The sequence below is a fragment of the Myripristis murdjan genome, chromosome 22 (genome assembly GCF_902150065.1).
Source record: "Myripristis murdjan chromosome 22, fMyrMur1.1, whole genome shotgun sequence".
NCBI lineage: Eukaryota > Metazoa > Chordata > Actinopteri > Holocentriformes > Holocentridae > Myripristis > Myripristis murdjan.
In genome coordinates this window covers 19,286,497-19,310,788 of record NC_044001.1, presented here as the reverse complement: position 1 = coordinate 19,310,788, position 24,292 = coordinate 19,286,497, and the positions used below count along the sequence as shown (strand labels likewise).

General features: G+C 43.2%; 1 protein-coding gene across 2 annotated transcripts in view; it reads right to left on the bottom strand.

The window, feature by feature from the left end:
- LOC115380700 (formin) overlaps window positions 1-24,079 on the bottom strand; it is a 55,537-nt gene extending 31,458 nt beyond the window's left edge. Inside the window, exons 1-6 of one of the 2 annotated variants that reach the window (XM_030081868.1) lie at window positions 24,022-24,079; window positions 21,337-23,050; window positions 13,599-13,765; window positions 7,995-8,115; window positions 6,146-6,207; window positions 2,058-2,755 (exon numbers count right to left, since the gene is read on the bottom strand). In XM_030081868.1, coding sequence (XP_029937728.1) covers window positions 2,058-2,755; window positions 6,146-6,207; window positions 7,995-8,115; window positions 13,599-13,765; window positions 21,337-22,933 — 2,645 coding nt within the window. In that variant the 5' untranslated portion in view covers window positions 22,934-23,050; window positions 24,022-24,079. Of the gene's footprint in view, window positions 1-2,057; window positions 2,756-6,145; window positions 6,208-7,994; window positions 8,116-8,525; window positions 10,965-13,598; window positions 13,766-21,336; window positions 23,051-24,021 lie in introns of those variants that run through there. The other variant, XM_030081867.1, reaches the window with a different exon arrangement.
- Window positions 24,080-24,292: the final 213 nt, after the last annotated feature.

The following is a 24,292-nucleotide window of genomic DNA, read 5'->3' as shown; positions in this document are numbered from 1 at the left end:
AAGTAGGGTACTTGAGATAAACAAATTGTGCAGTCTATTTGCAGAAACTTATTTGATGTTTATTCAATATGCCCTGTGTTATTTCCATTTTCCATTTTGCTCCATGACAAAAACTTGGCAAAAATACGCCCTTAAAGCAGACGGAAATCTCTACTTTAAAAGGCAAAGTTTATGAGCAATTAAAAAAAAAAAAAAATTCACATTGTTTCAGCACTGCAGACTTTAAGACAAGCTTGTTGTGTAAAAAAAAAGGATCATTTCCAGCAAATGAATAAGAATATGGGAGGCAATGTTGTGTTTCAGCAGTTGCTGAGTAACATGGAAAAAGCAAACAGAGGCAGAGAGAGGAGGTGTCCGAGTCAAGAGGATCTCAGAGTTCAGTGCTCCTCTCCTACACTATCCACATCTCTGAAACACAGACAGCTAATCTGCTCCTCTCCTCTCCAACTCTGTTAATGAGCAGCACATCAGCCACTCCCATAATCAACAGATACAGTAAACAGCTTATCAACAGCTAAACCCATTCCAAAGAAAGGAGTCTAAGCAAGGGAATCCTTACTGCGTCCAACACACCACTAATTACTGATTTTGTCCTTATCCTGTTATCATTCACACATCTCAATAGTACTTCCAGGCTCTCACTTATTTTTTATGTGTTTATATCTGTGAAGTCATGGGTCTTTGGCAGGTCAAACTCCCAAACTCAAGGGCCATTTACAACAAGAAAGAAAAGCTGAACTCAACATAACAGCACAAAGGCTGGCAGGCTCATCATAAAATCAAATACCAGAACAATCAACTGCATTGCCAGGGACTCAATTAGGGTCATGTAAGTCCAATTGTTTCTACTTGCAGTTGGCCTTCTATTGCAATGATGAAACTATTTATCCGGGGCAGCCAAGAGGCTTTCATTTGAGGACATAATGATACTGTCCCAAAATCCTCCCTTTGATATCTTACTGCTTTCTGAGGAAAATAACTCCAGTGTCTGACTCCTGCAAACCATGGAGGGAGCTCGCCTGGAAAACTAAATTATATACAGTATAAACCCCAAGAAAGCTTTCCATGCAATACAACTTTCTAACTGACCAGATTATTCCTTAATTGAATTTAAATCTCCGTAAAACTGACTCCAGAAATCTTCCCAGCATCTTCCCCAGTAAGACTGTCCTGTATGTTACCAACCATGACTCGTTGCCTTTCATTTTCAGAATACACCTGGCATTATTTCAAACCTTACAGTGTTTCCCCTCATAACTCAGAACCTCACACCATTAACGCAGATCACAAAGTTGATCCGGCTACAGTTAAACATCTGACCCATTTAATGCCCCTTAACTTACTTGCCCCTATACAGTAAAATTTATAGCTGATGTGAAACCACTGTGGCCCAGTCAGCCAGTCCTCGAGCGCTGGCCAGGACCAGAGAGAGTGCGAACCGCAACTCAACTTCCCCCACTAATCCAGCCATGGAAATACAAGGCCATAAAGCTGGAAGCCTGGCATCCAGAGGCAACAACCACAGCCACTGTAAATGGGCTGGATAATCTACTTACAATTACAGAGCATCTCAACTGGGGCCCTCAGACTAGGCAGTGTGTATGATTTTAATGTGAGCTGTGCAGCACGGGCAATACTTGGGTGATACTTTATATCACAATACTGTCTCATTTAAGTATCGTTGTATTCAATATTACTGCAATACAATTCAAAGGGCAGAGGGCAATTTTCCCAACCCATTATAAATCTAACATGATAAAAAATCTTCAAAATTAAATATTATCTGTTCATGGATTGTTCATTATTCAGTTAACCCTATAAAGCCTGAACTATGAAAGAATTGGCAGAAAATTCCAATTTTTTGAAATTGAACCCTTTATTTAGTCCTATAACAAAATGTAAAAAAAAAAAAAAAAAAAAAAAAAAAAATCAAAAAATATGTTATTACATTGATAACGTGTATCATATATGATACAAATGACTTTATAGGGTTAATGGATAATGTAGAAACTATCACATGTGGCCATAAAATAATATGGAAGTGCAATGCTACATACTTGTTGTCCTGAATCTGTATCCTGGTCCAGTACAGAGGCTTCATGGGACACGCTGGCTCAATGGCGGGCTTCCGTGGGGCCTTTTCCACTTTCTGACCAAAGCCAAAGCCCAGCATGGGGGGAGGAGGTGGAGGGCCACTGCCAGGTGGGGGTGGAGGGGGAGGCGGACCAGCGCCAGGTAGGCCAGGAGGAGGTGGCGGAGGTGGTGGAGGAGCTGGGCCACCTCCAGGGAGAGGCGGCGGTGGTGGTGGAGGGGGTGGTGGTGCTCCCATGTTGCCTGGCAGTGGTGGAGGAGGTGGGGGTGGTGGTCCTGAGCTGCCTGGCAGGGGAGGGGGTGGAGGTGGTTGAGGGGGTCCATTGGTGCCTGAGGATGGTTCAGCTTTGCCCCCAAGGTTCATTCCGATAGAGTCCAGGTTGAGTTTCTTAGGCACGTTCTGGCTGGGGCTCTGGGCAGGCCAGCTGCCCTCGCCCTCAGGGGTTTTGATGAAGGTTTCCCTATCTGTCTGGATGCACACATTGCGGAAGGCCTTGGGCGGCTGGTCATCTTCAGTGGACACACAGGCGTGGCAGACCTCACCGCGTTCCTGGTTTGCATTGTAGGCCCGGTCTCTTTGCATCTTGGCAATGACTCCCTCGAGCCGTGACACTGTGACAGCATGCTCACCTCGCACCTGGAAGATCTGGAGCTCAAAGTCCGCCTGTTAGGAGAAAAACCCGCAAAAGAATACCAGGGAATCAGAGATGACTCATTTCAATGCACGTAAAATTACCATATAAGGAAATCGCCTGCAGGTTACCTTGAATGAACGTGGATGACAGATTTTCCTGAAGAAATGGAATGACATGAATACGGGGACTCATCACTGAAAAATCCCAGTCATATCAAAATGGACGTTTTTTGACTTCATTTCAATCCATCTGTTTTCCAACTGATGCTAATGACTGGCTACAAGATGGAAATCTAGTAAGCTCAGTGTTAATTTGACATTTCAAACAATGAAAAACAATCCAAACAAAGGGAAGTATTGATTTGGGAGGAAAAGGACATTGTTTTGCAATGAATCTTACACATGTTGCTTATTAACTTGTGGTCAGTTTAGAAAGTGAATTAGGCACGTTCCCATCTTTTCACATGACCTAACTGCAGTGCATGTCTCTCAGTGTCAGCATCAGCCTTATACGCTTTGGGATCAAATGAAAGGTTTTAACAAGACAGACTGAGACATCCATCATTTTTAAGTCCAACAGATTCTTTAAGAAACTTTCCATGAAGCAATTGCTCAATGTTTGGACGACACATTACACAATATGGCTACCAGTGTGTTTTTTTTGTCTTGCAGGTTTTTAAATTTGACTCTTGCTCTACCTGGTAGAGAGAGGAAACAAAACAATGAGACCTGAGAGAAACTGTTTCAAACTCAGCTCTAAATCTGCCGTAAAGCCTTTGGTGAACAAAACGCTGCCACCTTCAACACAGGGTGGGACTGTACTTTCATGTTGGAGGCAAGTGATTTCAATCAGATCTGTGTCTGTTAATAATGATCTCCTCATATCATAGGAGAAAGCAGCAGACATAGACCATCTGGAAGTCATACTATAACAGCTACATATTCTAGGTTTGTGTAAAACACGGCAAACAAGACAGTTCACTCTGGGTGGCAAACATCCCTAATTATATCCTTCTTGTCGTTATCATGTTACCAGCACAGTTAACACTCTCATTCTTCCTTCTTTCAAAGGATCAGTCTAAAAGTGTGACATACAGTCACTGTGAGTCAGGAGAAATCAGAAATCAATCGAATGTAGAAAGTTTCATTGCTTACTTTTTTAATATATGGTTTTACCTTATATATAGTTTAAATGATATATATAGCTTATAATTCTATTAATGAGAATCTGCCATCTTTTATAAGAATGCGCTGTATCATAAATTACTGATATAACAATCCTGTAATACCTTATTCAGTAACTAAACCAATAACTGAGAAAAATGTATTCAGCAACTTCAGAACATTTTTGGTATAAAAGTGCTGACAATAAAACTCAAAAAGCTTAAATGTGTCTGAACCACGAGAGACAGGTCATTAAAGATCTATAGTCAAACACTAATAATGTGATAAAGAGATCAGACGAAAGGATTGAAACAGAGATACTACATTTTACGAATTACGTTAAGGAAGTGTAGAGACAATTGAACAATGAGACATTTTATCTAAAACTATGGAGCCTGAAGGAAAGATTCAAAAGGGGATCAGGAGATATGGAGGAGACATAGAGGTTTTCAACAAAGGTGTAACAAAAGCAAAAGGGGCTGACAGACAGCACTTACTGAACCCTGTGGATAGCAGACCTACATTTATATCAGTACTGTATTAAATGAAGTGAAAAAGGCTGCTGAGAAACACTGGGTTGTCTTGCAATGTGACACCATTTTATAACATATAGCCTCTGCTAAAACCCACTTTGTTATAGAAGTAAAAAAAAAAAAAAAAAATGGTGATATGGATACTTCCTTCATGGACTTGAAGGCCACAGCAACCCACTAGTTGGCAAAAGAACTAATGGGAAATTATAGATGTGGTGACTGTGTCCACTGTTCCAACACACATACCACTAAAGCCTTTACTCATGTATAGGGGTAGACCAAAAGAAATTTAAAGTTCAGGCAAGAGCCATGGATCAATGGCCTCCCTAAACTTCATAGAAAGAATTATACCCAGTGAGGGATTTAGTAATGCAACTGCTAATGAGAGAGTCATACTGGATTTTCACCTCATGGCTTGAATGAAGCATTTGATCTATGCCATTTTCTGTAGCTTGGACTAATCCTGCTTGTTTTCATTTGCCTTTCTACGGGAGCCTGTGAGGGTCAGCTCAGCTCATGCCCGTCACTACCCCTTCTCCAGGAAGCTACAGCAGTCTTTTTCTGACTGACTTGAATATTTTGCATCTAACTTCTTGTGTATTTAATATAGTCTTATATTAAATTACTGCAACTAATTACAATAATATAATAGTAATCAGATAAGTATAGTAATGAGTAATCAGAATGGTGTACACTAAATATTCCAAAACGATGTTGAATGTCTTCAATCAACGGTCACATGACTACCCTACTGCGTTTACCACAACTGTGATCAGCTTCGTATTGAGCAAACCTGATGAAGCAACATGCAAAAGATGTAGAAATAAATAGCACATTGATCACATGGGTCTAGTCTAGTGTTCATATGCAAAATGATTTTTTGACTTGAGCATATTTGAGTTTTGCATGTCTGACCAACACCAGAAGAAAGCAATTGAGAGTTTGGCAGCTTTTTGTGTGTCGAAAATGTGGATCAGGCCTGTTATAAAATATATTATACAAATATTTAAATTGTGTTGGTGGTTTAACTCTTAAATGCTCATGTCGCATATTTTCTGCAAATAGTGTGTCATAATCTGTGCAAATCTTTCTTCATTAGCCAGTCAGAAACTGCATTTGAAGTTTCATTAAAGGTATAGGGTTAGGGTTAGGGTTATATCTATCCCATACTTGGAAAGCACTGTTTTTATGGGAATGTGAATATGCACAAGAGTAAACAAAAAGAACTTTACTTACAGGCTGACCTGCTTAAACAGAATACACAGCAACTGCAAAGACCCTCCTCCACACATAATGGGTCTCAGAGAGCCACACAGGTTGGCACTCACCAGGGGCTGTGCAGCCAGCCAGCTGCTGGCTTCAAGATTTCATGCTTACTTAGCGCCATCTTGTGCACAGAGAAGAATACTGCTATGAATGGCTGGATGTTCTACAAGGAACTCGTGAAAAGTAAATTGCAGACCTTAAACATTGGAACTGCTGTCACAATTGTATTATTCAAACTTCCATTAGTGTATTGCAGCTCACTGTGCTTCATACTGTACACCTGAAGTGCATCTGTGTACACAATAAGCTAATATGAGGCCTCAATATAGAGCTAAGGGGCCTTGTCTGTCTTAAAAAATCTTAAAAAGGATGCCTGTGACTGTGCTCTCAGATACATAAAGTGTTTGCAGTTAGTGGTGGGCTTCAATAGGTTTCCTGAGGTCATATAATGACTTACATGCAACTTCTCCACTTCCTCCTTGCATTCCCTCTTCAGCTGCAAGAGGGCAGCCTGGTGCTCTGAAAGGAGGCAGAGCAAGACCACATTACAACACACACCTTATCTGCAGGCATGTTACTGATCATATGCATATGCATGATCATATGCATCGGATTTCAACAGGCAGTCTCTACATTAATCTCAGCTCATTGCTAGTATTTTATTGCACTGGCAGAGTGAGAAAGATTACTTACTGGGTCCCTTAAGGGGCACAAAATTATAGATATATGCAATATTCTCTCATTACTGTTGGCTGAATAATTACCATCTCAAAACATCTACCAACCATTAGACAAAAACATATTTCTCTCTTGACTGGTCAAATTCTATTGAAGGGTAGGTCACTTTCACTCAAAGGGCTGTTAATTAGAACTCCACCAACCTGTTTTAAATTGCACTTCTGGCTAACGTGAATGCCAAAATAATGTTATGATTTATTTTGCTTCAATACTTTTTACTGCTGCCATAAAATAAAAGATGATGTCAGAGCAACACACATAAAACAAACAAGCAAACACATTAGTACTTGTAAGCTCTTAAAGTGAAAAAAAAAAAAAATCAGCCTACAACAGAATCCAGATTATTAGAAGATTTTACCAAATGCAATTAATATCTGGGAATGTGTATACTGTCAAGCAGAATACAAAACACTGAAACAACACCTGAGATGCCCCATGGACAATGAAATTATTGGTTAATTTTGTCAATTCATAAAATATGTTTAAACTTGAGTGTTATTTCAGTGTAGCCTTATTAATGGACTACAAAATGTATATGTAACATATATGTAAATGAGGTTTTGACTCATTTCTACCTTTATCAGAAGCTTGCTCAAATTCACAAATCGAGATGTACAAGATCACAGGTGTAAGATGTCAACAGAGGATCTATTTACCTCATAACATGTTTCACTAATTAAGTATTAGCTAGGGACCTATCCATCAACAATTTGTTTTACAGGGAATAATACTGTTTGTTGAAATACAGATTAGTAATAATAACTTCCCATTCTAGAACAACAACCTTGGATTCATAATGTCCATTTTCACTAGAGCTGTAAAGCTGTGTCATAAATGTGCCATGCATTAACAGCCGGGTGTTCACACACACATGCACACACACATATTGTATGCTGTTTATCTATATAGCCAACAGTTTGGACCTTTGCTCTGCTTTTCAAATTCCATGTTGCTTTCCTGGACAAAGATAAAGCTTGATCCTGGGGTGAAAGCCACAAGAAAAGTCTACACTGGCCCTAATGTGTTCTCGGGGGTGAAGCCACACCACAGAGAACATCCAGGACAACCGAACACTGTCCGCTTTTAGTCAACAGTATCACTGCAACCTGAACATGAAAAGAAGGCTCTTTTCGTTGTAACTGAATCAGCCCATTGACACTTGTGTGCTTTTAACCTATTTCTGTGTCGGTCCACCCTACAAGATGGGCTAAACATGGCCTGCTGGCTCCTGCCCAGAGTCTCCCTAACTGCATAAAATGTATTTATCTTCTTAAGACCTACACACACCATCCATCCTCCACAACAGCATCCATCGAGCATTACCGCAGGGATACAGCTCCTCTGTGTTCTGTCTTTAAATGGATTTAAGGGCTGTCTTACAGGTATGCCTTGATGCTGAGACTTAGCAAGCTCTGCATGGCTTGTTTTGCTCCCCTGATAGATTAGCCATCATAACTGTAATTTTTTCTGATATGAGCTTGGGTCAGCATTCCTTTTTGGAGATGTAAATACAAGCAACACTTTTTTTCTCAAGCTATGAGTTCCAGTTTGGAGCTCCAGGTTCTCACCTGCCTCAGTGTACCGGAGCCCCACCTTCTCTTCCTCATCCTTGGGCTTGGGCGGGGGCCAGATGGCCTGCAGACGCCCTGGGGTTCGGTCCTCACTGTCAGCAGGGGATGTGATCTCAGTCTAGGGCAAGAAAATATAATAATAACATGACATGACGAAGATATATGCCAGAGAAATGCACTGATACTAACACCCAGAATTATAACACCAATTTCTCTCAACAGGCATTATTTTTCTTCTTTTTCTTTTTTTCCCCCTTTTTTTCCCTTATTTTTCATTATTTTTTTTAGTTATTTGCAGTAAATACCGAAGAAGGCACAGATTATACACACATTCAACTGCTGGTATTATTTATGTCCTGGTAAGGTAGGATAGTATAACAATGAAGTGAAAGTAAATTTGACTTATTTCTCATGAATGTAAGCACTTGCAATGTGAAAATTTAGATTTAAAATCAGATATGATGTTATTATTCTGTGAAACTGTGGAGGCGTGTGGTGTAGTGATTTGAACGGGACATGACTACATACATTAGCCTCTGTGGGATGTTTGAGTTCACTGCCAGGAGATTTGGAGGCTCTCTCAAAGATAGACTTCAGCTGCTCTTTTTCATTCTTGATTTTCTTTTTCACGGCCTCTAAATCAGGTTCTGTTGTTTCCTTTTTGCCCGTTTTGGGGCCAAATAAGTTCCTAAATGTTTCATAGGCTAAATCTGATGTTTTCTTTCTTGGGGATGTGGTGGTCACTGGGGCTTCAGATTCCCCCTTTTCTGCATTCTCAGGCTCCTGCTTGGTTTCCTTTTCTGCATTCTCAGGCTCCTGCTTGGTTTCCTGCCCATCCTCAGACTTGTTGGTTCGATCTTGGTTGTCCAGGCTGAGCAGTTGATTGAGTTGCCCCAGCACACTGCTTTTAGTTTCAGCCATTGGTTTCGGCTCCGTGCGTTTTTTGGCTGGAGTGGCTGTTTTCTGTTCAGGATATAGCTTGGCTTTGTTCACTGTCTTCTTCAGATTGAGCAGTGCCAGATCAGCATCCTTCTCTCTCTGCTTTATCTCTGTCAGTGTCTCCTTGTCCTCCCCCACTGCTCCCTTCTTCAGCACCCGCAGCCCACTGAAGAGAGCTGGCAACTGGTAGGAGGAGGGTGGAGAAAGCGCCGTGTCCTTGTGTTGGGACGAGGTGGGAGGAGATGGCACAGGAGATGATGTAGTTTTCTCTGGTGTCCTTGTGGCAGACGTGTGTGGACGACTTTGGGGCGAAGCAGGAATGACACTTGGCTGGATGGCAGCTGGAGGCTCTCCAGGAGCAGATGATGCCGATGTGGCTTGCCGAACCTCTGAAAGGTGTTTTGTCCTATTGAGAGTGTCCGACTGCCCCTCTTCCCTCCCGCTGGAGGAAAGAGAGGGAGAGACCTGGGTGAAGTGAGGCTCACTACTCCCCTCCTCAGCCACAGCCTCCTGCTCAAGTATCTCCACCTTCTGTCCCTTGTTTAGGTCCTCTGTCTGCTTTGATGGAAGGGCAGTGGCAGCATCATCAGCTGCAGTCTCCAAAGCCAGAGGTCCTGAGGCAACAGAGGGATTAGGCACAGAGGAAGACTCTCCTCCAGCGCACGTGCTGGTTTGATCTGTTCCCCCATCTATGCCACTGGAGCTACTGCCTGCTTCATCAGCCGTGTTCACCTCTGTGCCTGTGGTTTCTACATCCTCGGGCTGGGTGGTGGAGGGGGGATTCTCTTCAGGGTTGCATCTGACTTCCTTTTCAAGAACGGAAGAGAGCACGTCTGTCCTAGAGCTAGTTCTGCTGAGAGGCCTGTCCGCATAAAGAACAGAGATGTTTCGGAGGGATCTCTCCAGCAGACTGTGTGTTCTAAACACAGGCAGCTGATAGTCTGCCTCGGCCTCAGTGACATCTCTGTCTAAACCCGTGCAGGAAAGCCGATCTGTGTTTCCATCATCATGATCCACTGTACTGTCCCCTTCAGACAAGAGCACCTCCCTGGCCCCGACAGGCATCCCTGATTGGCTGAGGGCCCCCTCCTCATCCTCAGTTTCTGTGTCACTATAGGTTTCCACCAGAGTCACCTGGACCAGATCTGGGTCAGTTGAGGTGACAGCTGATGCTTTACCTTTGTTGATAGTGTCCTTGCTGGATTCACGTTTCCATGACTCAGCATTCTGCCCTTTATTGCAGGAAGTGGCCACATCAACCCGTGGCATATCTTTCCTCACTTTGGGGTTGTTGTTGCTGGTATAGTTTGTAACAGCTTGGTCATGTTCGGTCAGAGTACTGTCAACATCCGACAGCTCTTTGAAAGACGTCAAGACGGCTGGTTCTGCCTCTGCCAGGGAGGTAGGCCTCTCCCGGGTGAAGATATTGGAGAGCGCATTCAGGAAGGAACCAGGAGGCTGTGTCCCCTGTCCAGCTGAGCCACTACTTACATTGTCCATTTTTACTCAACCTGTGGCATTCACTGAGGGCTAACAGGAGCAAGCCGAGCCAGGTCAGAGCTCCAGCACAGAGTGTCCATTGAGAATGTTACAAAGGGTTCATCGTCCAAGCACCAGCTATCCAACCTGCTCCTGTTGCACCTCTACCGTTGCCTGGGAACAAAAAGCCTTTGTGTGGGCAAATCGCTCTACCTCTTCTTACCCTCTCCAGGAGGGTGCCAATTATACCAACACTATCCTATAATCCTGGTTAGCTACACAACTAAGATGCATATATGAGAATTTCTGAATATTACTTTCAGAGTAGTATCTACTGTATAGTGCAGTTCACTTCCCTGTATGCGAGTCAGATCCTGCTGACGCTCCGAGTGAAGTCAAGCTGATCAGCGGCTGGAAGCATGTCCTGCTTTAATCTCCCTGGGAAAGCAGGAGCAGGATATTCAGCTGCCTTTCACAAGCATCAGAAAAAGGTCCCGAACTACTCCAAGAAGTTGTCTGTAGAGTTGTGAGCTCTTCCTCTCGGTGCGCCAGTATGAAGCCTGGTGGCGAAATTACTACACTGGTGTGGGTCTTTCCTCGTTCGTGTGTGGCTGTCTCAGTTTACAGGACAGCCCACTTTGCTGTTAAGGGTGTGTGAGAAACACCGCTCAGGTTGGGAGAAAAACTGGTCTACCCTGTCTGGGCCCGCCTCTCACCCACCCTGCCTGGGAGGGACCTGTAGCAGTCGGCACCACAGGTATCTGGTTACCTCTGCTCACTTCCGTACAGCAGCCCGAGGAAACGGTGTAAACACAGAGAGACTTTCTGTGGTCAGGTGGATAGATAGAGAGGTCAACCGCTAAAACCTGCCCGGCACTCCACAGCTAAGTGCTGGGCCATTATAATACTGGCTTAGGCAATGGTGATTAGTCAGTATAGCCGCTGCCAGCTCTAGGCAACATGCTAACACTAAATCTTTGTGTGGTCAGGACTTACCTCACTTGGAGAAAAATAATATTTTGATTTACTCAGTTCGCCTTCAGTATGCATCTCAAGATATCAAGGCAGGCACTAACTGCTCTCATTGAGAATGGATGTTTTGTTTTGAAGCCATTACTTGGATATGAATTTTCTAAGATGTTCCAAAAGTTTAGAAATGTTGTGTGTGCAAGAGGCATTACAGTCAATATGGAAAAAACGAATCCCCAAACATCTGCCAGGGAGGTAGGCCTGAGAAATCATACACAAGGGAGTGTAGTGAGTTCCAAAAAGTTTCAAAAAGTTTGAAAGTGAAATGCAGCCTTTTTTTCAAAACATATTAAGTCCGTGGTTGCCCTTAACAACCAAAGGTCACTCCCCCTGAATGCATTCCTTCACACTGCCCGACTGACTACACTCCAAGCCAGAGACCACAGAGCACAAACTGTTGCAGAGTGCTTTGTAATGCTCTTAATTCAGTTGAGTGATCATCCAAATTGAACATTTGTTTTCAAAATGCCATTTTCATACACGCTGTCACATTTACCCAGTAGGTTCTACCCGTGATTGCTTTGTTCTTCATCAGGAGTTACAGCAAATCCGCACATAGCTGGGGGCCTCTGTGGCCGAGACATTAGGTTATGTAAGAGAAGTGGTATTTCATACGCATATAATATAGTAATCCCCACATGGGCTGTACTACAGCGACGCAGCTCTGCACTGAGATTTGACTCATATTGTCTCAAAATTGAAAGCAAATGATTCCCTTACAGTAGGGCAAGGCGATATATAAATACTATATTGATATCATGATATGAGACTAGATATTGTCTGGGAATTTGGATATCGTAACATCTCATGGCGTAAGTGTTGTGTCTTCCTCGTTTTAGAAGCTGCATTACAGTAAAGGTGCACTTTACTATGAAGGCCACTTAGTTATTTTATAGGCATTTATCAAAATGCCTATTTATCAAAAATCTCATTGTGTAAATATTTTGTGAGAGCACCAGTAGTCATCCCCACAATACTGATATTGAAGTACTGGGTCAAAAATATTGTGGTATTCGATTTTGTGCCTGCCCTATACCTTACAGGTTGCAGGTCACTACAGCCCTGAAAACCTATCAAGCGCTTACCACTGGACTGTGTCAGCATCACATCTGTTCATTTGTGTACTGATGTGTGCCAACACAGGACACTGAGAATGCATCAGTGTAAAACAACAAGAGTGAGTGTTCGGTTTCTTCAGCGACAAAGCAAGAAAATGGATGACACCAAGACAATGACAGTGCAACCAGAGATGGAAGCTGTATGGCCTTTCTACAGGTACAGGTATGTTAAAACACATACCATAGACACAATGATACAATGATACCCAGCTACTACCACACCTTGGTAGCCAGCGTCATCAGCCACAGGTATGAAAGCCAAGTCTAAGTACCCAGATAACATGATGGAATCTGGACAGACTGACTGAGACAGAAATAGTTTTTCTTATCATACTGCTAAAAAATAAATAAATAAAAAAAATAGTTCCACTTAGGTTACTGTGGTATTCTTCCATGCTGCTGTGTAACTAAATTATGATATTTTAAGAGAGCTGCATATGCTGCAATGACACCTCAGCCTGTTTATTCGCCTCAGTGAAGGGCATAACAACTGGAGACGGCAAACAAACAAGGGTGTTTTCCACATGCATTTGTTTAGAAGGTGCACGTACAGTACTGTAGGATTACTTCAGTCACATGCCCTGTTGTAAACACTTCACTGTGTGTTGCAAGCTTTTGTTCCCCAACAAAGACAAAGCACGCTAATTACTTTTAATCACGTTTAACCCATTGCATAGGAAAACTGGTTACAGAAACATTCCAGCTAGGTTGAAAGAGAAGAGAATAATTTGCTGCATTTGCTTTGAGAGGTTTGAGCAAAACGGTTTCAGTCAGTTTTGGCTTGGGACCACAGTCCACAGATTAGAATATCTGACCTGTTAATACAATTCTAAGAATTCATGATCAGGTGGTTAAATGCCAGAGTGGATAAAAATCCCCCATGGGTCACATTTCCTGAGGGGTAAAAGAGTGCAGTGCTATCCTGCTCTGTATGTATAAATAAAAATAAAACTACAGCTAATACTGGTATTCAAAGTGATACTAAAATAATCTGTGGGATTGGCAACATGTGCTGCCAGTGTGTGCATGCCCTAACCGTGCACTCCAGCTTGGGGTAGTACGGCGTGTCTCCGATGATGTCATCCTCAGGGGGGGTAATGCGTAGAAAGTCCAGGTGATCAGGGCGTGGGACCCGGGACGGGGGCTCCTGGGGGTCATCACCATCCAGCATCCAAATATCATCCTGGCGCAAGAGGGAATCCTCTGCAGACACACACACACACACACACACAGTATATTATGTATGACATCTACACATGGAATAATTACAAAAACTAAAGTTATAGCATGCTACCAGGTGTGGTTCTGTGTACAAAGGCTACAGGTGAATGGCACTAACTGAACCGACTTTTTTGTTTTTTCTGAGTAGCCTGCATGGATGATAAAAGTGGGTTGAGGGAGAAAGCAAGCATCACAATCCTTTAGCATCACAGAGGCAGAGAGACAGAGACCCCTGTTTTGCTGCAGGCTGGCTAGGGAACAGTTAGCTATTTTTATCTGCACTTAGGCAGCCCTTTTCCATCGCCAACCCCCGGCAGCAAGCCACTCTGATTCAATAAGGAAATGTGGCTGCAGAGCATTGGTCCCTAAAACAAATGCCACCGTCTGCTATTGATCTACGTGTACGACACATTTACTGGAACAGAGCCACTGCATGGTATAGCTCAGCACTGGCACTATGAAATCAATCAACATCAGATCAGTATGCATGCCTTAAATCTAACCACACATTAATTCAGCAAGGAAAGTAATGTTTCCAAAGGGGAGGCACAGGAGAAGTGGACATACTTAACATTAATTTAGATTGAGAGACACTGCCCTCTTCTGACCAGACCACACCATCTACAGCCACACACAGACTTTACCCATTATGACACCAACCACACTCTGAAGACAGCTACAAAAGAAGGCTAACACAGGAAAAAAGTACTAATTAATATTTCATACGCCTCCCACCGTGCATCATGCTTCATAAACTCCATAGTGACTGGCCTTTCATATTTAGTGCTCAGTGACACATTGCAGGCACAGCATTTTGCATAGATTGGCGATGCGTTTATGCCCATAAACAAATCAATGATATTAGTTAAGGAATCAGGCTAATGCCACGGGTGCCATAACGAATGTGGGAGCAGAACTCTTGTGTGGTTCTCTTGTTGCAACCTACTGTAAGCCACTTCTTCACGGCTCATGTGTAACAGACACATATTTCCTCAATATCATGCCTTGATGAGCGTATTCATTGCCTTATGAGAATCAGCCATGCAAGAAAAAGAAAGGAGAGGAACAAACTAGAGATGTGGGGCAGGGAAAGTGAGGCCAAGGAAGAGGAAGGGGAGGGAGGCGGAGAGGGAGGACGGAGCATGTGAGTGGGAGGGGGGATGTTACTGATCTTGAGGCTTGGTGACCTCAATTTCCTCCAGCTGTAAGACAACACCAGATGAATATAATGCTGTAACCTATGAGATGGAAACTGAGAAACACGCTTCATTTCCTGTTCAATATTTTTTTTTTGTATTCTTGTGTAGGGCATACAGTATCACTGTATTATTTCACAGCAGTCACTTTAAGTCCCCTTGACTAGCTCCCCAGAGTCTGACTCTTAGCCAAATTGTTTCAATTCATTTATGAGACCCCACACATAAAACTAGCTGGGGGGTAGGGGGCCCTTGTCAGAGCAGAAGAATACTTCTTTGAAAAATGAGAGCATTGGAATTCAGTTTGAGTATTCAACACAATATGTCATTACGAGAAAGCAGCAGTGCCTGGAGTCCCTCCAGTTAGCTGCGAGTTCGACCGCAAAGAAAAGTAGGATTAGATTAATAACTTTTCATTATGATAATGCTCTGCTGCATGGTCCTGCAGTGGGAAATGCTGACTGTAGGTTGGAACGGAGCCAACTGCAGAGTTAAGCTCAACCCAAGCCCTGCAAGCCAACGAATCTACTGATCAGAAACAGCAGCACTCTCTCCTTGCTTCCAGATTAATTAAAAAGCTCACAGGTAGACTGTGATGACATACTATTATATCATTATTAAATATACTAAATGGAACAAAGAAAGAACATCCATTAAGATTTGATTATTGCAGGTCTTTATCCCTCCTCAAACATCTACATATTTAAGGTTCAACAAACATGAAGGCTTGCGGCGTTCATGCCCATGCTCCACCTGGTTTCACAGCCAGCTAGTCAGCCAATCAAATATGTATGAGAGGCGGCCCATACTGCCACCACCTGGACAGGGCCAGAAGAGCTGATCTCTCATCCCTATGGACAAATGTATAGCAGGTGAGCTCACTTTTGAACAGTAGGAATAAGACTTTCTGCAGGAAGGGTATATACCTTCTTGATTATTTCATTATCCCTTACCAAATATACATCCTGAAAAAGAATAACTGCATTGTAGTAACTGCAAACAGAGCAGATGCTGTTAGATGCATTACGTAATGAATCAACAGCATTTGTATGCATTGAGATCACCTGGCAGCTGACTTATCTCCCTTTCTCTCCAGCAGGCACTCATTCACATACACAAACACACCCGATGAGCAGTTATGAGCCCTAGGGAAACCTGCGCACTGCATATTAGAACTTGTAAGCTTGCTAGGAAGATGGTGCCATATCATGGCGACGTCTCATAAGCAGCTCTTTCTGCTTTTTTAACATATCCTAATGAAATGAGAAGTGGCTGGGAGTCCTAATGTACTTTAAATACAGATGGCAAATCAATGTAAGACTTGTGTTTAATCTCATCCTCAAGACTTAATCAAAGTGTCTGTATTGAGCACAGAGTGAAGATGTAATTATGTTTGTATTTCTCCATGGAGACATAATGTATGGTCTGACCGCAACCTATAAAATCAACCCAACCCTACGTATACACATACTGCGCTACTCTTCTGCAAAGTCGCTCTACATTAATATCTCAGACCTTTCCAGGCAGGTGTGTTTCCTCAGGCCAGCTTCGGCATGTGTGTCAGCACACCACCAGCAAACCTGCAGATGCTCACTGACAGTGCAGGAATATGACAGTGACAATCAGAGTATGAGAGGTGAGCAGCTGTCAGAGAGCATGGCTGAAACATAGACCAAGCTGTTTTGTACCAAGCCGGGTGGGCCGTGCTACATTTGGCATCATCAGTTTAGCAAAAACAAATCCGTGTTTGGTGGCGGCAGCGCTCAGAGGCCATCTAATATCTGATCATGACAGGAGAGCTGTTATCAGCTGTGATGGATTAATCTACCTGTCACTCAGTCAGTTTGTCATCACTCATCCAGTGAGACTCCTTTGTTGATGTTGAATTAAACACGAAGGAGCACCACGAAAGACACTAAAATTGGAGTTGTTTTTCAAATCCTGAAAGGCAGCGCTCCTGGTCAACAGATCAAACCCATATTGTGAGTCTTACAAGCACCACTTTGTGAAACTGATTATTGCTTTGATGTCACTTCTATGGGAGTCCAAACATCAAAGCAAGGCCAGGCAAGGCAGAAGTGCAAGTATAAATACAGAGAGATAGCACCAATTACCAAACACCACCCTACCTCCTCCTACTGTGTTTCCTCATTCATATTAAAAAGACACACACACACACAAACACACATACATGCACATACACACTCACAGCTGTGCCCTGTGAGCCCAATGTCCTATTTCTCCCTCTAAAAATCCATAACCTCATCATTCAGATGAAAGAACTGGGTTCTGTGACACAATGAATGCATCTGGCAACATCCACCCCTTTCCATCATTTACAACCAGAAAGGAGGATCATAGACTTTTGTATAAATCATGAAAAATGCAGGATTTATAAATCTCCCGGCTTTTTGCGCGCCTGTCACAAAAGGTTTTCCATGAAGCCTTGCTGGCTGTGTCTGCCTGTCAGGCTGGCTGTCAGGCTGGCTGGCTGGCTGGCTGACTGGTTGCACTGTCACAACTAAGGTCCATGTAAGCAGGGCTGCCACAAGGGGAGAACCTGAGAGAGTACTGCGGTACCCTGAGGGCAGGAGCTGTAATGAGGCATGACATGATGCTCACAGAGTCATCATTACTCATTTCAAATGCAGTCCTGGAGGCTGAGGGGAGGCTGACTTACAAAGCTGAGTGAGAGGGAAGGGGGCTTTCATTGGGCCTGGCAGGCCTCTCATTCAGCGATGGGAGATTTGACTTCATTTGAGTCCACACTTATGTGTGCATTTGCTCAAAATCATGGGACTTTGATTAACTATAAAGTTGATCATGCTGAGAACTTTATGCCAATAGCATATGCAGTCTATTTCCATAAGCATGGTGATGCAGCGTATCCAATATTTGCCAAGGTGTTCGTACAGCAAAGTCCGTCATTATAGAAAACAAATTACAGGTTATAAGAGAAGGAGCTTTGTGCTCAGTTTCTCTGGCTGTCATATGCAGCCTGGACTGACAGAGAGAGCTTTATTAGCCTGTTTTGGCAGAATCCACCTAATTATCTGAATAGAGCTGGCCCTTGTCCTCAGTGGGCAGAGTAATGTTGCATGGCAGTGCACTTTCCCTTGACTGACAGCAGGGAGAGCCGGGCTCGGTGCAAACAAATGTCGACTCACTCTTGCACAGTGCTGATCAGTTTCATATGACATTGCTGAGGCTTATTGGGTAATATGATTAAGGTAGCACTTGCCATATCGCAGACAATGAAATAAGCACAGACTTGGGTGTGTGTGTGCCTCTGTGTGGGTATGTGGGTGAAAAGTGAGTGTCATTTTATTAAGTAATTTTAAAATAGTATTTTAAATACAAGACAACGATCAAACGGGTTCCAGAGAAGAGAATAAAAGCATAGCTGACAGTTACAAAGTATCTACAAGCAACATGAATACAGACATTAACAGACACAAATTCTGACCGCAAGCACCTCTGTAAATGCCCTGCAAAAGCATCAGCACATGAACTAAGCAACAGGATGTGTTCTTCTAAAATTAGCATTTCCATCAGCATAATCAAGGGCCTTTATAAGCACTGAGCCTAACTCGGACAGCACAGATTAAAGGGATAGGATCCTAATTAGCAAGATATTGGCAAGCCATGAAGGGCGAGGCTTCACACTGACCCGCTTAGCCGTTTTGGCCATAGAGGTTGTGGTCAGTGGTGTGTAGTCTACAATATACACAGGTAAAGAGTGTACCCTCCTATTTTCCCAGTATTTCAGAGTATATCTACCTATCAGCCTTTGAGCTAGTGAAGTATATGGTGAAATATGGTGATCCACGGTACCCACCTCGTAAACAAACTCATAAATAAAACTCATCAGCCATATGAAAAAAGCTTAATTTTGCACATGATTCATGATATTGGTAGAACTGATAATGTTTGTATCAGAATTTTAATTTTCACAAATAATAATAATGTGAGTACATGCATGATTTTTTTTTACATCTGGAAAATATGATTTGTAGGCCAGGGCATCTCTGTAGCACCATAATACTTTATTCATAACAATGTTTTGCCACAAATTTTACCTTTATCAAAAAAATTGCAGCTCCTGCGATTTGGATATTACAATTGGCTACATTGCAATTTTGATATTTCAATTACTTGTTCAACCCTACTGCAAATTGTATATCAATATCAAGCACACACACAGTGGCAAGCTACCAAGATGTAAAACAAAAAAATCAACAATGTGATTTTATCTCAGTTCAAAACTTCAAGTTTTCAGTGTGAGGGCTGTACAGGATGTAGCATGGAAACTGCATGATATAGGCAAGAACGCAAGTCTATCCTGCCCTTCCTCAGTTATTTATAGAGTGCTTATTGATTAAACATGAGTTATAAAAGCACACAGAATCTGAGTTGGGCATGGACAATTTGCTCAGTCTCTCCTGAGAGAGATACTACTTTGGGTGCTTATTAAAAAGCAGAGCTCATAATCAAATAGAAAGCAATGACAATTTTGGTGTTTAAAAGACAGGATTTTCTAAAAACAGATAAAGGTGGAGTCTAATGCCAAACAATGTGGACAGTGTGTGTGAGTGGACAATTATCTGTTAACATGCCTACTGTAGGTATGTGTGGGCAGACAGGAACAGTGTCATTATTTCAATAGGAACTGATTCATATTCAGATTATCTCTGAGTGAATAATGCCAGACTATCTATTCCCCTATGTTTGCCAGTTAGCCTAACTCCACATATCTGCTCTATTTCTGCCTTCAGCCTTGGGGCCATACTGAGCTGAGCGTTGTTCGCTATGTTGGCCGAGCTACTATTGGTGTATGACATAATACAGTACAATGTCTTTGCTATGGGCCAGCATCCTTAAAACAGAAGTAAAATGTTTGCTGTTGTTACTGTATGACCCACTGACATAAAAAAGTCCATTTCCAACCATTATTCACAGTTTATTAGTAAATTACACAGTCAGTGGAAGACTATCCCTCTGCTTATACAGTAATTTGTGTCATATTAGTATAATGTGACCATTAAACAAGTTACAGAGGTAGGTAATGCAATAACAATAAACTTTCCTTGACATGCCAGACAGACAGAACAGCAACACCAACTCTGTGGTTTGGGTCCTCGTGTAGTGACTATTGATGGAATGTAAACTTCAAGTCACATTAGAGAGAGTCCTCATCCACTGATCAAAGGACAAGAGTTCAAGATGTGACATGACTAGATGTACTGACCACAAATTGAAAAGAAGAACAGAATGAACAATAGATACACAGGAACCAATGAATGTTGGTGCAGAAAAACAAAAATCACACTGAAGACCTTGGCCTGAAGCTTGGGACATTTCCATGGCTCTCAGAAGATGATATGTTTTCTTGTATGATTTAATCCATTTATTCTGTCATTGTAAGCATGAGATACAGCCTATTAGGGCCAGATTAAGAAAAGAAGCCTGGCAAATCGGAAGTTCTGCACATAAGGAAGTCCTAATCCTAATCCCTTTTGCTGTAACCCTTGTGCCCGTTGAGTCCCTGATCCTTTGTCAGTTTCCTGTGAACTGGGTAGGATGTGGGTTTAAGGGAGGGGTGGCAGATCCCTAAGAGCACAAATTGGCAATGCTTCAGTTCACATTGTGCTCATGAGAACCCTGGTGGGGTTGAACTTTGTGTCAAGTTTCAGCCTTTGATCTGAGACACTCCAACCAATCTCTGCCTTCTCTCTGGCACTGAGAGGGTTACAATGGATCATCAGCTGAGAAACTATTCTCAGGCCCTGACTGCCCCTTGCACAACTCTGCTGGGTAGTTTTTAATTTGTGGTCACATGTCAAGGACAAGCACACACCAGTCAAAACCTAAACAGGAGAAAACAGAGGTGTTTTGACAAAGAATGCCTGTGCAATCTTGTTAACATTTTCGTTTGTCAAACTAAATTATTTAGTGGGAAATACAGCAACTACCTTGAGTAGCAAAGTAAAACTCCCTGCGCAGAAATGTTGCTGTTTGACAGTTACCACGCTGCAGTAACAGCTAGAGCATTTCAACAACAACCTCAGGCAATGTGTCTGGCTGGAGATCTGCAGTGCTCAGGAGCTGAATGAACACACACACATTTACATCTCTCTCAAGTCATCTCTCTATTGCTCTATCTCACAACTTTACATAACAGCCCTTGCAATCCAGCAACAATGATGTCAGATGAAGGGTACAGTCTGACAAACATATCACGCTGCTAAGAGGATAAAAGCAGTGATGTCAACATTAATGTCAAGGCAGCGGGTTGCAGAATGAATCAATGCGCTCACAGAGGGAGGAGCATCGTGATTTTTAATAACACTAACTCACCTGTTGCTGTGGAGTGGCAGGAGGAATTCCATTTGGAGCTACCTGGCTGTCTGCTGAGGTTCAGATCCAGACGTGTGATGGTCCGCTTGTTGCCATTCTTGTCAATGACCTCAGTGATGACTTTTGGTTCATCTCTGTTACTGGATCTGTCCCTGTTGTGGTCCACGTCCTTGTCCGATAGCAACACAATACGGTGGTTGAGCTGTGGGCTGGTGTGCTTGGAGGACAGAGGAGACAGCACTGGGGACATGCTCTGGAGGCTGTTGGAGGCAGGGAAAGATGTGCTGAAGACCCCGGCAAGAGAGGGTGAGGAGGGACTCTTTGAGTGGGATTTTGCTTGCAGAGGGGTTTCATTTGTAAGGGGGAGAGGCAACCGTAGGCCCTCTGGGAATTTGCTGCCTGCCTTTTCCCTAATGACTCCCTGGGTGTAGTCTCTGCTTGTTCCTCTCCAGTCCCCATACTCCTGCTGGCAGCTGCTTGTTCCTGGTTGTGGCATAGCCGACCCAGCCTTGTCTGAGCTTGCATGGTTGACATGCTGCACTCTCAAATCCACATCCTGTACTTTAGCCACCACTCTGAACCCAGTGTCCCTCTGGTTGATCTCCTCATACAATCTGTGAGCAGACTTGACTTCCAATGCATCCTGGGGTAATGTCTCACCAGGAGAATCTAGCCTCTTAATTGGTCGAAGGTTGCTCCCACTTTCCCGTCGGGTCAGACCCTCCATTAAGCTGCAAGAAGAAGACTCATAGCCCAAGCAAAACTCACTGTCGTACTCCGAGAGGTCATTACAGAAATCCAGATCAGGGTCAAAGGTCCGGTTGTCCTCCATTGAGTCCCAACCCTCACGGGCGAAGTGGAAGGGTTCCTCCATTGGTAAGATGGGATTGCTGACTGCACTGACATAGGAACCAGTTCCTGGAGTGTCAGAAGCACGGACAGAGGCTGGCGTCTTTGGAAGCTCTTCCGCTACTGAGGCAACAGAGCTGGACACATTATTTTGAAAAGAGGGCTCAATGGATGAAGATCTGCTCCTTACTTTTTTCTTCATCTTGCTGTGTAGAAAATCTTCAGCACTGTCTAGCGTCTTGCCTCCGAGCTTCTTCAACTTTTTGCTCTTAGACATGGCTTTCTTATGCTCTGGAGACATGCCGCAGGAGGGCTGATTGTTACTACTGTTTGGAACTTGACCTACATGGTCAACTTCTTGACCCTCCATGTAATCCTGGAGCTTGCCATCCTGGTTACCCATCCTGACTCTTTTGGCGCAGTCCCCGCACAGCGATAGGAGATCAGCCAGCAACTGGTGGTGCTCTACCGCCAGCCAACAGAGCTCAGCAACAGCCTCCTTTGTTGCCTGCCGGGAGATGAGGAGTTCGCCTGAGGAGCCGGAAGACTGGCTTCTTTGTTCAGATCCTGTGAGATCCTCCTTTCCCTGGTCATGGTCATTATCGGGCCTCTCCCAAAGAGGGGCGCGGCTCTCATACTTAAAGCTTGGAGCCCGCCCCTTGGGCAAATACAAGCTGATGTTGCTAAGCTCATAGATGGGTGCATAAAGAAGCAGGACAGTGTGTGTGCCCTCCATGATGGGCGCCATGTTAATCACTCAAGTACTCTAATTAAGTGGTCCGTCCCTTGACAGTGTGACTGGGTTTGGACTGCAGAGGAAGAGTCTGAAGGTCTGTGGCTGTTCATCACCTCGCCTGCCCATCTGCTGTCATAGAAAAGACTGCCTTGAGACAAGTAAACACACAGCTGTACATCTAAGTCTGTAAACACAAGACCTGTCCAATATACAAATCTCAATCACTACTTATTTCATTATACACTGTGACATTTTGGACTCCAAATGCAAAATTAGTTTGTACATTCAATTGTTAATTTCAGTAAAATGTTTGTTGGACTACCTCAGAGATAGGAATGACATCTTCTCACAATTTATGCAGAGTGATAGGCCTACAGATAAATGTGATGCCAATATAGAGCTTATTTTGGAATATGGTTGGCAGCAAAAGATTTATAAATACCAACTGCTCTCAGTGGCCCTCAGCCAGGCACAAGACTGTTTAACGTTTAGATTTGAAAAAATGTATGCAGTAAATTGCAATTACTGCATAGGTGCAACTTTTGGACAGTGATTTTATTTTAGGTGTAGAAAAGGAGTACCTCTACAAGCCTATTTTCAAAAGCATTCCTAATCTGCATTTCAACATTTGACAAGCTGCCGCATAAATCCTGACAGTCACACAAGGTGACGACATCCACATACACAGCCATATGCTAGGCTGCTAATGTGGATGTATACAGCCAGAACAGGAACATTTTACTTTGCCTTTTAGATGTTTAGCCAACATTTCACATCATCCCTGAACTGTTTACATCACAACACAGCCCCGAGGGGTGCTGTCACCTTGTAGCAACCAGGAATGCATTTGCCTGGCTCTATTAGTAGCGAAATTGCAGAACAGGCTCTCAAGCTACTGCTGTCCACCAGATTTGGAAAAGAACACAGAAATTTACCAAAATGGATTAAAATCAGATCCAAGAAACAACTGAGTGTTTGCTTAAGATGAGCTCTTGTTTGATGTTACATGTGCACATGAAAGTTTAAAAAGCACGCCGCGACCGCCTGCACATGCGGAAAGTAAACACACAGCTGTTAGTAAAGGACAAACAGTGACTTACCCGATTTAGTTGCATGGCAAATATTTTCTTCCCATCTCCTCACTGCAGCCAGCCTGTGTGCACCGCTGCCTCCACAGAAGCACAGGGCTTATCCGCCGTGACTGACAGGAGTTTGGTCCAATGAACAAATTCAGCGTTTATTTCGTGCTCTGTGATTGGCTCTTTGGCATTAGACCACCCCCCCCCGCATTCTGAGTCAGTGCAGCTGCAGCTTCCAGGTAGGCCACATGATGGGCTTTGCTGTGCATCCAAAGCGAAACGACAAGTTTGG